Consider the following 17,696-nt stretch of genomic DNA (forward strand, 5'->3'; position numbering starts at 1 on the left):
ATTTATAATTTTATATTATATTTATATAGAAGTTATATATATTTGAGTATTAATACTATAAGTCTATATAGAATTAATATCATAAACCTAAAAACTCATATAAAAACATAACATAATATTCGATTATGATAATAGGGAAACTACGTAGTATCAAATGTCAAATAGAGATTAATTGTATAGCCCATGTTCAATATCGTATTAGTAGGTCATGGTTGATATAAAGAGTTAAGTACCAAGTCGTAGCCTCATGGGTGTGGTTCGATTTACAAAAAACATTAATGGAGTCTGACCGTAGCAGCTGAAGTCGTTGTGAGTACAAAAAAAAGATGAGAAAGAGAGTTGTCGGTAGACGTAGTTGCTTTGAATGCTTTTAATTATGTTAGTTGTTTGGGCATTTTAAAATGAAAGTGTAGTGAGATCATTAAAACTAGTTTTTCATTGACAAAGTAACAAAATGACCCTAAATGTGAACGAAAATGGAATAGCGCCCATAGCGCCGCTATAGCGGTTAGTGAAATAGCGGTGAATAGCGCCGCTAATAGCGGTACCGCAAAATGAAAACGCTAAGTTGAAAATAGCGGTTCCTGACCTCCGCAAAACGCACGCTATAGCGCGCAATTGATAGCTTAGATCAACATAGAACAAACTCTTCCTTCTGCTGCTTCGACATCAAAACAGCCAGCTTCAGGTGGCCAAGTCGGCAAAGCCTCGCCGGATTCTTGAACACGGTAACTCGACCAGTTTTATCACCACCGGACAAAACAACCCTCGCTATGCTAAAACATTCACCTTCTTCAACTGCAAACTGCCACTCTCTAACCGATATCTCAAACCAGTCTTTATCTGCAGAATCAGTCGTTTTGACTTCAATATATTCCTTCCGGTTTTCCTCATCACAGACTTCAATATCATACGGAAGCCCAGTCTCACCATCTTCATTCACCCATCTCACTACATTCTTATTGGCTTTTCTCAAGTAGTATTTGAACGCCATTTCCTCACCACGTCTCCCTGTAACAGCCGCCTGCTGAACATTCGTTGTCCCATGTGAAAGCTGATCCCTTTCACTAAAACTCGCCGGAGGATCTAGGTCAACCAAATCAGGTTCCCCATCAACACAATCACCACCTCCGATTCCACCATCATCCTTAGGGTTCGAGTTTTCAATTTGCTTAGCGACATCTTTGATCTTGAGATCATTCAAATTGAATTTGGGGGCGGTTTTCCAGGTGGCCGGTGGCCAGTTTCTGTTGCTTTGGGAAGATGGTGTGGTGGGGTTGTCGATTCTTTTTGTGACACGTGTTGTGGAGTATGTCTCCAGATTCCATTCTGTCGGTTGAATTGACCATACTGGTTCGTCATCTGGGAGTTTTGGCACCTTCTGGCTATTCAACACAAAAGTTTCTATTTGTTGTTCAGTGGAACCTGATTCAGTCATGGTTGTGATCATGTGAAGGAAATTTGCCAAGTGCAATTCGGGATTCCCGTTCATCAGAAAATGAGAAAGCTCCATGAATATCGAATGAGAATCTGAATCAGGCGTTGCATACAAGATCTCATCCTGAAAGAAACAGCTACTATCATGTCTCTTCTTGGACGCTAACTTTGATCTTTTTATAACGTTCTTATAGAATAACTTTTCCACAACAACAATCTGCAGTCGATTGAGTTTTTCAAATCCAGACAGCTTTAGTTGGAGATATCTTTCAGGATACGTGTTACATATGTAACGTTGAGCATATGGAAGAACCCATTTCAGTAAAGAAGTCTCATAGCTATTGTCAACTGGTCCATAATATACTGCTTCACGAGTAACAAGCTGTAGTTGATAATAATAACTGGCTTAATTAGTTACAAGAGATAATGTATATAGTTATAAATTTTTTTTAAAAAAAAATGACACAAGAAGGAGAGAGAACCTCTGAAAGAGAAGGGATTCCTAGCATTTTCATGAGAACAGAAACTTTCATTTCAAGCATTTCTTTTTCTTCATCAGTGAGTTCACACATACGAATAAAATCAATATTATTTATGTCCTCAAATTCATTAGCAAGATTCTCATCATCACACCAACAAACTAGCCCAAATGATGGATGTAATGAAACCCAATTATCGTTTGAGGTGGGAAGCACCTTTGTATCCTTTTCTTCAAGATTCTTTTTCAACATGTCAACATCCTCAAAACTCAGTAGCCCAGATTTTATTCCATCGCCCCACATAACAAAAACATCAAAAACCTGTCAAAACCATTTTTTTAGACAATCCATTATGTCAAACGATAATAACACGATTAACTTTTACCTTTTTAGCAGCCTTTGTTGGAGTATCAACAGTTGATAAATAACGTAAGAGTGCAAAGTAATCTACAAGTGGAGGGTTCTCCTTTACACCACATTGGTTAACAAAAAAGTCATGAAGTGTTGGATATAAACTGCTTAACATTTTGCTCAATTCGATCTGAGGATTGATCAAACCATCATGCCAATACACCTCATGAGGGGATAAAAGAACACCAGGCACAATTTCACTTGAAGAATCAGATGAAAAAGGAACAAATATAAACGCTTCATCACTCCCTAAGTTCACCATGCTATTCTGATTTGAAGAACCCAATTCATTCCATACAAACGAGTAAAACCTAGACATCTGTGATATGCTGTTGAAAAAGCATTAATCAGTTAAAAAGGATTGATGATAAAGGACTAAAAGTAAGTTAACATACCTAGCTTTCATAGATGTGGATGATCTTTTCCAGACTTCAAGAACAGATAAGGCGTCATGAAGAGAAACAGTAACCTTAAAACCAATGCTGGTAATCAGCTTCTCACTTTGAATCTGTTGCATACAAAGAATGCAACAAGTTGTAAGTTAAACAAAAAGGTTTCAATCAAGAAGCAAAAAGTTTGATAGAGTAAGCAAATTGACCTTTGAGGCAGCATAAGGGGCGTTATCACCCAAAATTGACCTCACAGCCTCACAATTATGAAACAAATCTTTAGGACAAAAAAGCCCTTCATCCATGCTAGAAACCACCCATGGAACATTGTTAAGAGCAGTTACAACTGCAGACCTAAAAGACTTGCTTTCTCCATCCATATTGCAAAGACCTAAAACCTTATCACCAAAATAATCATCCCATATCGTGTCAAGAATCTCCAATAAATGTTTGCATTTTTTACAATCACCACTCTCCGAAATTTTCTCCAGCAAATCAACCAACTCTGGAGACTCCCAATCACTAATTGTTGATCCAGAAACAGTCTTCTCAACTCGAATGATTTGCACAAAATCAGTGACTTGTAGTTCATTTAAAAATTTCCTCCAGTTGAGTATACAACTATCTGATGAATACTTCAAATAAATTTTATCAACCTCATACCATTTTACATCAATGCCATTGATCAGAATTTGTGTATCAATACGATTTCCAAAATCATTATTGAAATGGATTGGCACCTCAGAAGGTAGAACAAATCCATGATTTGTCAAAATATAAGCCTTATTATAGACCTCTGAAATTATTTTCTCCCTTTCCATACGACAATCTGAGCAGCTAGATTGTAGGTGAACCATGATAAACGATAAGTATTCTGTCATGAGATCTTTATTCACTGTATTCTTCTTGTCACAAATAGCTGGAAGGACGTGTGATTTTACTACTTGATGTGCAGAGAGCTTTTGGACACCAACTTTGGAAAGAATTTGAGTTAAGTTCAAGGTGTTTGAACAATCAAAAAGTGCAGGATTAACGACTCGAAGATCAGCAAACAATCTGTCAGATGTTTTCTCCAAATTCATCCAAATCATACCCTCATCAATCGAAGTAAAACAATCGTTTAAAAGAGGAATGAAGGGTGTTCTTCTGAGGGTATTCATGATATCAGAGCTAACTCCAAGAAGGGACATTTCATGGAAAGAATTAAGCCAAGATGATAGCCAACTAAACCCCATTGATCTTAAACCTTCTTTCATAAGGCATAAAGAAGATAACATTTGAACCAAGATTTTAGGTCCATAGTTCTCAATCCCCAATGCCCTTGCGAGTGAATCGGATATAACTATATCTTTATTCAAGTACCCAAGGCCAAGATGCTTCTGAATCATGCTATCAGGCATAAGTTCTCGAGCCTCTTCATTCCAGTTTCTTAGAACCCTACATGGTGGGACCCAATTGTCATTATCCCCTTCTAGAAGAAGACAGTTAGACGTGCATAACTTTGATATGATCATTCTTGGAAGTGAAGCAAAAAAACCATGCACTTCTCCAACAAGAGGAACATAGCTCAAAAAGGAAGAAACACCTTTTCCAAGACAATCATGAAAACCAGGAATGTTGCAGAAAGATCTCTCAGACTTCACAAACAAGCTTGGAAACTCTGATAGCAGCCATTGATTCCATGAACTGTCTCCATCAACTTCTTCTCTTGAAGATGGAAGGATAAAATCAGCTTGGATAATAAACTTGAAACCATATGTTCGAAGAGGAAGAAACGCGAAAACATACTGTTGATCCATCTTTGGAATGTAATTACCATCTCCTGATTCTTCCAGTGGAAAAGCAATCGAAATTTCAGTAGTTTTGGCATCATCTCGGATTCCATTAGCATGCAATGTATGGGATTCTACAAACCATGTCAATGTTTTACTCCCATGGGAAACATTGATTAGTCCATTTCCAACGATTTCTTTCCTCATGGTGATATATGAATCAGTAAGCATGTTTCTGAATTTGATACATTGTAGACGATGAAGAAAGAGCAATAGAGATGGATGAAGATCGGAAAACATTGATGTGATGTTATCAAAATCAGAAGTTTCTGTTAGGCTTGACTTAAAGGGAAGCACAATGCATGTATTCCATTGGTGTATATTCACTTGATCAGTAGTATCAAATGAAACAAGGTTTGTAAACAACTCAATATCACAAGGAGGGACGATTGTTGGCAAAACAAAACCAATTTGACCCTCGCTTATGTCGAACTTAATATGGAATCCATTAGAATGAATTTCTGGAGCATCAGTAACCTGAATAATCATCAAAGTAATGGTGTCAGAAAATAATAGATGATGAAAGGACTTGAGCCCGAATCAGTTAAAAACATGAACAAAGATAAAATGAGGGCAATAAGAATTTGTCATACACTAGGAAGTTGAAGACTTTGGTTTTTTACTCAAAAAAGAGAAAATTTTGTTCAGAAAAAGTTGTTAATCAAGAAGCATGACATTTGACATTACCCGAAATACTGATTTGAATCCGATTCCTTTCTTGCCAATATAACCAGCATTAGATGCCTTCTTGGTAGAATTTCCAACATCACAAAGTGCTCTGATGTTCTCACCAGAAAAACCATTCTCATTATTCATGACAACAATACTTTTCTCCTCAAGAATGAATGTCAAAGTTGGCTCCACGTTTCTTGGGTAGACATTATCATCAGCATTCTGAATCTACAAAATAAAATTTTAAGTGTGTAAATATGTGGAAAACGTAAAGAATAAAGTAGTTTGTTGTGGTGGATATATATATAAAGCTGGAAACTTACAAGCTCTAAGAGAAAATGTGAGTCTTGAGAATATAATTCTTGTGATAGGCAATGAAGTGCTCTTCCTAAGCGAGCATGTTGCTTTTTCAAAATGCTACTTTCTAAACTTGAAATTTTTGGATCCAGACCAAATTCTTGGATTCTAATGGACTCGATAATATTAGCTGCATCATTCTCTCTGGCAGAGTCTGACATAGACCTAATGAAACTAACATCACCACTTTGCACTCTATGAGTCTTCACGTTATCTCTTTTACAATCATCAGTAGCCTGTTTGACTTCAAGGGGCGTAATAATAACTTCATCTTTTGAACCAAATCTCTTTGAGGATTCTTTGGATTCAAAAGAACATGTACAGTAATCATCAAGCCATTCCACTACGCCTAGAAACAATCCAAGCTCATGGATCATCAGATGATCCTCTTTACATTTGCATTCACTTAAGATCACATCATGAGCATCTTTGATGATTGAACGAAATGCAGAAACCAACAACTCGGCTGCAAAACTTTGGAACTCTTTAGGTAGTAACCCCACACAGTCAAGGAAAAACCTTGCGCCTTTTTCAGGGTCATTTTTGTCCAAAATGACTTCAAATGCATTCTTTGCATATCGTTTTAGAAGAGGCAAGGGTACATTTTGTTCACCACCATATAAACAAATCAAAGATAGCAGCTTTAGGGCAGTTTCAAAAGCAGATCCAAGGAGGAAAGCTTCAAAGAATGAATCAACAGTAGCTGAATGATCAATCCGTATAACTTTCCCATCTCTTGTCAATAAACAAAGCAACTCCTTTGTGGTTACTTCACTTAACAACCAACCCACAAGAGGACCTAAAGAAGGTGCATACTTAATCTCCCAGTGAGACCATGTGGCTAAATCTACAAACATTGGAGCCCTAAGTAAAACTTCAACTGTATCCTTCGTGCAAACATGGGTCACTGAGAAACCCTTATCTTCCCAAAAAGTAGATAGAGTTGAAGAAAACAACACAGCATTTGAGCTTGCATTATGACCATTCTTGCTCATAGTAGTCAAAACATCTGCTGTGAAATCATCTTCTAGTAATGTAAGACCACTAGAAGGGTATTGCATTCTTAATAACTTGGAAACCATCAATGTGCTTAAGGTTTCATTTTCTTGTAAGCTATTAGCAGCTTCAGATAACAGTTCAAGAAGATAAGGTTGGCTCATGAAAACTTTAACTGAAGGCTTTTCATCTTTGTCAGTGATCACGAAGCAGTTTTGCCATGTGGTTGGTAGTAGTGAAATGTGATCCATTAAGAAAGTAAAAATGTGTCCAAAACCAAGGATCTCAAAGTCTTTGATGGAAAACTTTTGAGTTAGAGATCTTTCTAGTTTGCAGATCTCCCTTAGAAAGATCAGCTGTTTCTTCGGATAAGAACTTACATTGTCTAGATCATGATCTGGGAACGCAAAATATGTCTTGATATACTTCAGAAGATCTTCAAGAGCAATGCCTGGAAAGTGAATATAAGAAAGAACATCAACTTAATCAAGAATCATAATTATGATCACTTTTACCAAATCCTTAAATTGTGACTTCAAGTTCTAATAATCACTTCAATTAAAAGTACATACATACACCCCTTCGAGACACGAAGTGGATGAAAAATTGTAAGACAAAGCCAGTTTTTAATGGATAACAATATTAGGAAACTAATACTAAAAACAAGCTTGTAACTTACAGACACTACCCTCCACAACATCCTTTTCATCTGGATCAACATCCGTGTTCCCATCAAGTGCACATGTCCCCAAATTTGCATTTGATGGCCCCTCTTTACTGTTTGCTTGAGAGGTAGAACAGATATGATCCCACAAACCAAACTTTATAGATGCAATCTGTAACAAAACAAAGAAACTTAAATGTAGTCCCCACATAGTTTCCAAACACAGCTTATTACCCCACAATATGCAGATAAAGATGGTGTTTGTATATAGGGTATCATGGGAATGATGTCGAATGATCGTATGAAAACAGTCTAGTTAACTTACAGCAACATTTAGCAATCCGACATATGGATATGATGATGCCATACTATTTAAAGCTTTGGTTTTCCTCTTTGAGTTCATTTGACCATGATAAAAGTCAAGCATCTTGCCAAATGACTACAAGCAAAAGATAGCAGTTAGAACAAAGAACTAGGGTACAATAAGCCAAATTCTATGATTATTGACACTTGGTTTTCTCCATAGATGGTTTGGTGTCATTTTTGCACATTTATAACAAAATCTTAATAAACTTGAACAAAATGCAAATATGATAGAGAGCATCCACATACCTCAACTACATTCTCTTTTTCACAGGCGCCCCTACAGATCTTAATGAACAGCATTGTACGCTCATTAAGTGCATTATCATCTATAATTAAGATTAAAAGAAATCATTATCATCTATAAAAATTGTTTCCACATCACCACTTTAACTTACCCGAAAATTGTGCAATTGAGGTTAAAAGAAAAGCATTTAACTTACCAGCATGACACCCTGAAACACCCTTTTCAGCTGGCTCAACATCAAATGCAGTTGTGCTGGAGTTTGCATTTGCTTGAGGGGTGGAACTAATACGATCCCACAAACCAAACTTCATAGATGCAATCTGTAACAAAACACAATACACACAAAAAAAAAAAAAAAAAATTATGATAAAGGTCATGCTTATATAAAAGAAACTTAGGATAACACAGCTATCACATCAAATAGTTGTATGAGAATGGTGTAGCTAGGTAACTTACAGCAACATTTAGCAATTCAACATATGGAGGTGCCCTAACTTTATTTAGAGCTTTCATTTTCTTCTTTGGCTTCATTGGACCATTATAAAAGTCAATCATCTTGCCAAATGTCTACAAGCAAAAGATACCAGTTAGCACTACATCATCATTCTGCATGTCTGATTACAAATCTTAATGAACTCAGACAGAATGCAATGTGGTAATGAATATCAAGTTATCAACATACCTCATTTACGTTCTCTTTTTCACAAGTGTCTTTCCAGATCTTAATGAACATCCATGTATACCCATCAACTGCATTATCATCTATGAATCCTGTTTCCACATCACCACTTTGAAACTCTTGTTTAAGCTCGATCCCAAGCATCCGATGTTTGGGTATTCTATGAACTACATATGCCGTGCAAAAGTTATTTTCAGGTCCTTGTTTTCCTTGATCAAATGAAACACCATGATCATTGCACACTTTTTTGTCTTGAGAAGAAAGCACATTACGATCGATCTCAGTTGGAAATGAAGAATTGCCAGAATCCTGTATGTTATCATTTTCCTCATAATTGGTAGCCTCTCCATTATTATCATCATTGTCATCAAGTTTTGATTCAATATCTAATCCATCAGAACACTTCTTTAGCAAGGTGAACTCAGATCGCCTTCCACGCATGATATTACCAATGTGCATACTGTAAATGTGCATCAAGCCATCAACAGACAAAAATAGTAAATCTATACACAGCTTCAAATGCATGGATACTTTTATGAAAGTCTAATTAAGCATGGAATCATACAATACATACCCCAGACTTTGTATTCGTACACAAAGATTTTCACGGCTTTCATTCTTTCTCTTGGCTATATAATCCAATAAGTCATCAACCGTGATCTTTTTCCTTCTATGAAGGAGAATATTGAGGTAACCAATGATTTGTTCACTTGTAATCTTGAATATCTCTGTGACATCAGATCCTACAGAAAAGTAATGCATCACTAGTGGATGCTTTAACATGGGTCCCAGTTCAAGTTCTTCAAAGCTACTAATTCCCTCACTCTCACAAATTGCTGTCTCCAAATCATGTAGTGATGTGATCTTTTGGACCCCAACAAAACAATGTATAAAAGAGTTGACCTACAACATCAATATCAACTGAAAATCATATTTTGAACTTACATAATTAATTACATATGGCAACATATTATACAAAGACATCTGATCCGTAGATGATTCTTGCATGATTTTTTTCCCAAGTTTCTAGCAACAATAACTTGTTATGAAAGTACATTAGCTCATCAAAGATCCTGGATCTGTTACTTTATAATGTTTACAAATCTTGAAGTATAACTAAATGTTACAAAGGTTAATCACTCATATGTATTTTGGATCCCAACAAAGCAATGTATGAAAGAGTTCACCTACGAAATCAATGTCCACTGAATACTTTCAGCAACTATCTTGAAGTAAAGATTGTACGTTATACATGTTGATATCACTCAGATATAGTTTCAGCAACTATCCTACACTCATCTTATTTAATGAAATTTATATACAAAGTTCTTGTAGCCATTAATTACAAAAAAACTTGAACGAAATTAACAGATCAACATCTTCTAGCTATTATTGGTGCTGCATAGTTATTTTAATCTCGGTTGCAGGCATAAAAAACTTTTAAAAAAAAAAGGCGACAATTAGAAACTTTACCTTTGCTTCAGTGATCATCAAGCGATATAGTGAGGGAACATTTTGCATATGAAACCCCAAGGATTCGAAGGAAACGGCTTTCAGTGTCACCAACGCCGACTGTGAGACTCTCCATGCAGATATGGTTTCGCCGGAAGCAAGAAGATCAGAGTGAGCTTTCACTACAGCGCCGTCGATCATCGCAACCGTTTGCGACGTAGAGTTTACATTGCGACTACTGCCGCCGTGGTTTCGACGGCGAGGATGTCGGTCCATGTTCTGTGTTGGAGGATCGCGATACTTTCGTTGTTTGAAGTAAGAAACTAAAATCTTGCTATGGATTGTGCTTATAAAATCTTTGCCGTTTAAGAAAAAAGTAAAAGGTCGTCACCGGTGATTCAGGTCGTCTCTTGGTCTTCAACATGTTGGTACGGAGGAAAGAAGGAAAAGAAAAAAAAAAAAAATATATATATATATATATATATATATATATATATATTTACGCAGGGTGGTACCAATCACTTTGTACTGCCGCAATCAAATTCTGTCACGTGTAAAGAAACTTTTCTTTCCAAGACACAAGTTGCAGAGGAAAAGAATTTAACGTTTTAAGGTGGTTGTTTTATATTTTAAAATGACTCATTTTTTATTTTTTCCTAAAGTTAAAAATAGAAGGAAATTCAGTCTTTGCAAGTAAATTTGGCTTTTGTAAATTTAAAACTTAAATTACTTATATACCCCCTAACTTTTGATTTTTTCCTTTCAAAAACTAATCCGAACACTTTTTAAAAACAATTTTTGATTTTTTCCTCTCAAAAAGCTAATCCAAACATTTTTTAAAAATAACTTTTGATTTTTTTCCCCTCAAAAGTTAATCCAAACACATTTTAAAAAATAATTTTTATAAAAAGTTATTTTACAAAAAAAACTTTTGCTCCTCAAAAACTAAACCAAAGAACCTCTAAACTATTCTGGTCAATCAAATTTCACCCTACACTTACAATAATCAATATGTTAACCTTAGAACTATCAACACTAAGAAGACATTTTGTCACATTCAATACTTATAAAATTTTCGTTAAAAAGTTTATTTTATTTTATATACATAGGTTAATGTTTGTGCATTAATGATATTTGTCATTCTCCAACACAAACGTCTACGAAAGGGAGGGCAAGAACGAAGTCTGCAGCACTGGAAGGAGGAACTTACGAGTTGAACATATAGTAATCTTAGGTGAGACTCCAAAAAAGACGGACGTACCTAGCCACTGACACAGGTCATACAAAAGCATTTAAGGTCAATGACTCGCCTTTTTTGAAAGGATATCATGTGTGTCTAATAGAGGTCATTGTAAGGTCACGCATTATGATCTGATGCGTCAAACACTTTACACACTGATCACCAACGCCATCGTCGTGTCAGCACCAGCGCCAACACAGCCTTATCAGCGTGAAGCTAATGATCTTGGTGATTTTTGTATATTAGGCAGTTATATATATATATATATATATATATATATATATATATTCAACATTAGGGTGAAACTCTAAAGTATGTCTTAATGACCTTCATTCTCTTGGTGAGAACATCATTTGTTAGTGAAAACATCTTTGTGATTACTCGTGTTCTTTGTTTTTTGTTTAATCCTTGTTTAGTTAGTTTGTCTGTTGTTATTCAAACTTGAAGATCCGATCGATACAAACCTTCAATTAGTATCAGAATAAACTTACGATACACTCAAGTTATCATGTCAACCTCTTATAAACCCAAGTCATCTGCTTGCAACAAGATCCCTCCTTTCAATGAACTCAACTTTACTGCTTGGAAATCAAAGGTTATTGATGTTCTCAAGATCATGGACTATGACATGCTCAATATCATCTACAAGGGTCCCATCATCTGTATGCATCAATCCTCTAATGATAGTGCATCTAAAGAAGAAATATGTGCAAGGATACAACAAGGAAGAAAAAAGGGTGTTAAATCTCAATGTAAAGGAGAGAATTGCTATTGGAAACTCTCTCCCATATCATGTCTATCGCTTGGTTCAAAATTACTCAACTGCACATGAGATGATAATCACCCTGTCATCCAACTTTGACAAAGAAGATCTCTTAGATGACAAAGTTTCAAAAGGCAAGTGTCTCATGGCTCAAATCACCACGTCTCATGCTAATGCACCAAGTGACAGTGTTAGTACATTTGACGTTGATCTTTCTCAAGCTTCTATAGACTCTAAGTCTAATAACTGTGACTCGGCCTTAGAGTATTAGGTAAAAAACCTTGTTAGCTATTCTTCCATCGAAAAACATGACATGTCTGATCACATACGTTTCGATTTATCTGTTTCAAACAAAGAAAAAATTTCTCTCAAAATTGAGTTAAAAAATCTCAAAGAAATACTCTCCACTTCCGAAAAATCTCTTTCTCATTTAAAAGGGGAAAACACTTGTATCTCATTGACCAACAATTTTCTTCACACTGAAAAAGAAAAAGTTATTGATCATGCAAGAAGCATTCAACTTATTTTAAATAATCGGGTTTCTTCACACTGTAATGTCCTGAGAATTATTAATGATCGTATTCCTGATTAGCGTGAGAAAAATTCTTGGAGGTGACGTTGAAGGCATTGTTTCCTTAATAAAAAAATGTTGAGACTAGAAAAAAATTTTATAACGTTAACAGTCTAGATAAAGATTCTAAAAATAGATTTGTAAGTTCTTTTTTTCATAAACCAGACTCTAATTAATACACCTTGTACTATTGACTCAAATGGTAATACCAAATATGTATCTCGTTTATCTATTGTTGATCATTTTTGCCAACCTCCTCATCATGAGTATGTTTTTCCCTCCACTAAGATTCTACTGGAATTTTGTAACGTCCCAAAAATACCGAGTAAAAACTTCATTTTAAATAAGTCAAAATGATTCATATATTATCTCAAAAGACGATTAGAGTAAGATTATTTTCATAACATCTATGTGAAAATATAAATGATCATTGCAGAATAAATCTTCAGGGATGCAATGCAATCAAAACGGGCTCTTCTTTGTAAAACTGGAAGTAAATAAAACATAAACTGAAAACAGTAAGTACAAAGCTTAGTGATCTCCCCCAAAATATACCCCATACCATATATACACAACAATCAAACATAACAGGGTCTATTTCACCCCCCCCCCCCCTTCAGTCTCTTCAATCGATATTAGGTATATTTCAAGCCATTCAGTCTCTTTTAACAATTATTGGGTCTATTTCACCCCCTTCGGTCTCTTTCAACCAGTATTGGGTCTATTTCAACCCATGCGGTCTCTTTTAACCAGTACTAGGTGTATTTCATCCCTTCGGTCTCTTCAACCAGTATCAGGTCTATTTCACCCCTACAACTAGCATATAATCACATAAGTAAGAGACACGGAGACATCAAACACATACAGGTAATACATGAAATTGTCATGAATATAATTATTATCCTACCAACATAATCTAGTGAGTCGGCATTGGTGCCTTTGACCCACAAGTAAAGTGAAGGAAACTCACCTCTCAGTCTGAACAAATAGTTGAATATGTCACAACTCCAAATATCCGCTCTACCCAGCACTCAGCAACAGAACAGCCAACCCAAGCTTCCTAAAGCCAAATCGAAATTAATCCTTAGCCAATTGCTTAAGTCTACTCAAGTTCGACTAAAACTCAAATGGGTTAAAAAGTTAACGTTCAATAGCTAACATTGACTTGCCACGTCGTGGTGGTCCTTCACTATGTCGTGGTCCCTAAAGGACAAAACAAACGACCTGACCCCCAGTCGCCACGACGTGGTGACCTAACACCACGTCGTGGTAATGGGGTTCCAAACTACTTAATTGATTAAGTTGTTTTCTTTAACCTCTCTACCTATAAAGCTTATATCTCCCTTAAAAACTGGTCTAGATGGATAAAGTTTTTAGCTTTACCCCCCTAAGGACCATCCATAAAGGTCCAAAATAAAGCCAAAACCACGATGTCTTAACCAATAAGTCCTTAATTTGAAAATTCCTTAACCCCAACCACTCTAGAAAGGTTTTATAATATCGTGTCTATCATAGAGGTGGAAGCTTTATAGACATAAATACCCAAAACATGTCTAGAATCCAAATTAGGTCAAAATGGGTAAAAAGGTGACCAAAACTCATACATGGATGTCAAAACACAACCAAATCTCAGATCCATGAGATATAATATTTTTGGGACCCTTAAAAGTCATAAAGTTTCAAACTTTATCTCTTCCATCTTGACAAAAGCAACCAAGAATCCAAGATGTGCTAAAACTCAAACTCTACGAAGACAATACCAACAATAATGGAACTAGCAGACTCACCAAAGGTCTAGAGAGTGAACATAAGGAATGGAGATAGGATTCTTACTGAGTCTTGCACCACACTACCATCTTCTTCCTCTAAAGATCACCAAAGCACTAAAATGAGCTCACAAAAGCAAAAGATGTTAGGGCTAGGGTTTATGAATGTTGGACGGTAATAAGGGTTGATAAAGGGTGAAACCCTAGCTACTACTTCCTTTAAATAGGGCTCATAGATCATAAATTAGGGTTTTGCTAAAACAGTCATCACCACGTCGTGGTGCCCTATGGCCACGCTATGGGAAGCACTAAAGATACATGTGTTTCCTATACATTGCCACACCATGTCGATCCATTCACCACGTCGTGGCCAACCCAAGAATGGAAATAAACTTCATAATTAGCCTACAAGAAATCGGGTGTTACAAATTTCTTATCTCCAATGGTGAAGTTCATTCGGTAAACGAATTTCTTAGCATATTTCCTCAGTGCTCTTTTAGAAACACTGAATCTGTAGATTAATCGAAGTCTTCTATTCCAAATGATTCTTTAATATCACATCTGTCTCATGAAGAAGTTTCACCTGAGCATACCATCGATGACATTCCTTGGTCCAGAACTAAAGCAAGAATTTTTAAATCAAATGACCAAGATTCTTCATATTTGGTTATTAAAAAAGAACAAAAATCTAATGTCAAAAGAGAGAATTCTAGAACCAGATTTTGTTATCCGTGTGGTGATGCTTCTCACAGAGTCAACAAGTGCACATTTGAAAAGAGTTTTGCTCGTGTTTACAACATCACAACTCGAAATGATAAGTGGATCAAACAGGGAAACTCTTTGAATTGTCTCCCTAATGCTTGTTATCACATTTTTTCTTAAGTAACCTATTGCAACATGGGTCAATGTATATTAATTGTATACTTTAGTTTTCAAGGTAAAGAACATATTTGGTATTTAGATAGCGGTTGTTCAAGACATATGACTGGATTCAAGTCTCTTTTGGGTGACTTCATAAAGAAGGATGGTCTGATTGTTACATATGGGCATAATGCAAGGGAGCTACTTAAGTGGAGGAAACCAGAAATATCTTACGTCCATGTGTTTGGATGTGTCTGCTACATTTTGAATTAAAGATGTCAGTGCTCTAAGTTTGAAGCTAATGCTAATGAATAAGTGTTTCTAGGTTACTCTAGTGTGTCTAGGGCTTTCAGGGCATTCAATCTTTCAAGGAAAACTGTTGAGGAAACTGCTCATGTTTGTTGATACATGAAAATTGATCCTTTAGCAAATAGGGATAAAGAAATTTCGAAGTGAGAGTCTTTCGATGTGATAAGTGTTCCGGAATGGAGTTAATTCTGAAGTGAAGTTCTATCCGAGATGCATCTTTTGTTACTTGTTATTTTGAGTTTGTAGTGCATTTAATGTTCCTAGTACTATTTTTTCGTTAGTTATTGTTTGATAGTATAGTACATGGGATAAGACCAACAGAAGCAGTTGTGTCGGTCTGTTGATCTTCAGATGTCTTTTAGTCCATGCACTTTATCATATATATTTGTCTTATTGTCACTCCCTTTCTATTTAAGGAGTTGTAACATTAGTATGTACAGTGCAACATTCTCTTTCACATCAACACCAAAAGTAATTCAATTAAATCATTATCTCTAACATTCTTATTGTTCTTGAATCTCTTTACATTATTCATACTTATTGTTTAATCTCTTTGAGCACTTTATTGAACTTCTTAATTGAGACAAGATTGGTTTACCAGACTTGATTGGACCTTTATCGTTAGTAGCAGACATTGATATTAAGTTAATTCAAGGTTTGAGTTCTTAAACCTTTTCCACACAAAACTTTTTGCTTTCACAATTAGTATCAGAGCCTAAGTGGTTGTCCTTTGAATCCATAAGATCATATTATAGTTGATTGAAGATTACGTTGGTATCTCAATCATTTATGTGTTCAGGATTAAAGTTCTTCTATATACCACTTCAGCTCTAATAGTTTAACTTCATTGGTTGATTCTAATCAATCTTAAAAAATGTATTCAATGCAAATAGCAAATAGCGTGGATTGCTCAATGCGTGCCCCATTGTTAGTTTTTGAAGAGTATGATCACTAGAAAGTTAGAATAAATAGATTTTTTTCTTGGTAAGGGAAAATGTGAAGAGATATGGAGATCAGTGAAAGAATGTCCTCATGTTCCTATTAGACATATGATTAGAGATAATGTATTTACCCTCATAGGTCAAGAAGAAGCATGACTGACACCACTAACTGCATCTGACCTTGAGAAGCTTCATGTAGATCAAATTTCTTTCTCATAAAAGATGTTTGGTGTTCCTCTTTCTCTCTTTGAGCACATAAAGTTGTTCAAATTCACCACAGAGATTTGGGATACACTTCAAGAATTGTTCGAAGGGTCTGAGAACATGAAGGATATGCATTTGACATCAGTTGTAAACGACTTTGAGACCTTCACTACAACTCCTGGTGAATCTATAGCCTTTGCATCAAATCGGTACATGATCATTGTAAACAACATGATAACACATGGAGTAATCCAAACTCCACTCAAGTATAATATGAATTTTATCAACAACCTTGGAAAAGGATTGAGAAATTTCAAGTCATGTCTTTAAAGTAATTGATCTTTGAAGAAGTTGAAGCTCTATCAGTTGTTTGACGAACTGCAAGGTGATGAATCCAACGTTGCCCAAACATTGAACTTTCAGAAGGTCCTCTCGTACTAGTAAGCTCGGTCAATCCACTCATTTTGAACCCATCTGTTTTAGATCCTTTTGGAGCCATCTCACCTACTCCACTTGTTCAGCCAAGATGACCCACTCAACCCGTTGCACCCATTCCTCCAATTTCGAACTACCCGTGCGATGTAGACATTGATCTAGAAGTCGCTGATTCTGAACTTTGTTTCCAACAAGAGTTCTCACTTTTATCTATGGAGTACAGATGTCCTTGGAATCCCAATCAGAAACCACCTCAAAACTGATTTCAAGCTCCTCACCAAAGTAATCCTCAACCTTACCCCAAACCCATTGAAAATCCACTGACATATCGAACCAACATTCCAAATCACTCTTCAGAACCTAAGGAAGTTTCGAACCCTGCCAAGCCCAATGTGGTCCTGGAACCCACTTTGCAAAAGACTATTTGGTTTAAACTCCTCAAAACCAAAGGTAAAAGACTCTGCCTACTATGCTCATAAAGCACAGGAACTTGTTGAAAGTGAAAAGGCTTTTGTCACCACAGTTTCAAGTCATGTTGGTGGATATTGATCATATGGTGATGAGGGTGAAGAAAAATCTGCAAGGGATTTGTGTCTAGTAGCTACACAATCAATTGAGTGTGATGAAG

The 17,696-nt window shown here is 36.0% G+C and overlaps 1 protein-coding gene across 1 annotated transcript; it reads right to left on the reverse strand.

Moving 5' to 3' along the window:
- Positions 1 to 394: 394 nt before the first annotated feature.
- Positions 395 to 10,417, reverse strand: LOC145002220 (protein NO VEIN-like). Its single transcript, XM_078961516.1, has 15 exons — positions 10,000 to 10,417; positions 9,101 to 9,429; positions 8,530 to 8,986; positions 8,304 to 8,414; positions 8,044 to 8,167; positions 7,850 to 7,929; positions 7,563 to 7,676; positions 7,253 to 7,409; positions 5,544 to 7,024; positions 5,236 to 5,448; positions 2,926 to 5,025; positions 2,723 to 2,835; positions 2,302 to 2,656; positions 1,920 to 2,237; positions 395 to 1,819 (listed from the first exon to the last, which is right to left on the reverse strand). The coding sequence occupies exons 1-15, from the start codon at positions 10,252 to 10,254 to the stop codon at positions 632 to 634; spliced, it is 7,395 nt and encodes a 2,464-aa protein (XP_078817642.1). The 5' UTR covers positions 10,255 to 10,417; the 3' UTR covers positions 395 to 631.
- Positions 10,418 to 17,696: the final 7,279 nt, after the last annotated feature.

This window comes from Lactuca saligna, chromosome 6, assembly GCF_052625555.1.
Source record: "Lactuca saligna cultivar CGN05327 chromosome 6, ASM5262555v1, whole genome shotgun sequence".
Classification (NCBI taxonomy): Eukaryota; Viridiplantae; Streptophyta; class Magnoliopsida; order Asterales; family Asteraceae; genus Lactuca; species Lactuca saligna.

Bases quoted from the DNA above. Each gene is read 5' to 3' on its own strand.
- LOC145002220 (XM_078961516.1), bottom strand. From the start codon at position 10,254: ATGGACCGACATCCTCGCCGTCGAAACCACGGCGGCAGTAGTCGCAAT. The intron at 7,930-8,043 runs GTAAGTTAAATG...TCTTAATTATAG, and splicing joins TGTTTCAGGGTGTCATGCTG to ATGATAATGCACTTAATGAG. The intron at 1,820-1,919 runs GTTCTCTCTCCT...TATCAACTACAG, and splicing joins GAATCCCTTCTCTTTCAGAG to CTTGTTACTCGTGAAGCAGT.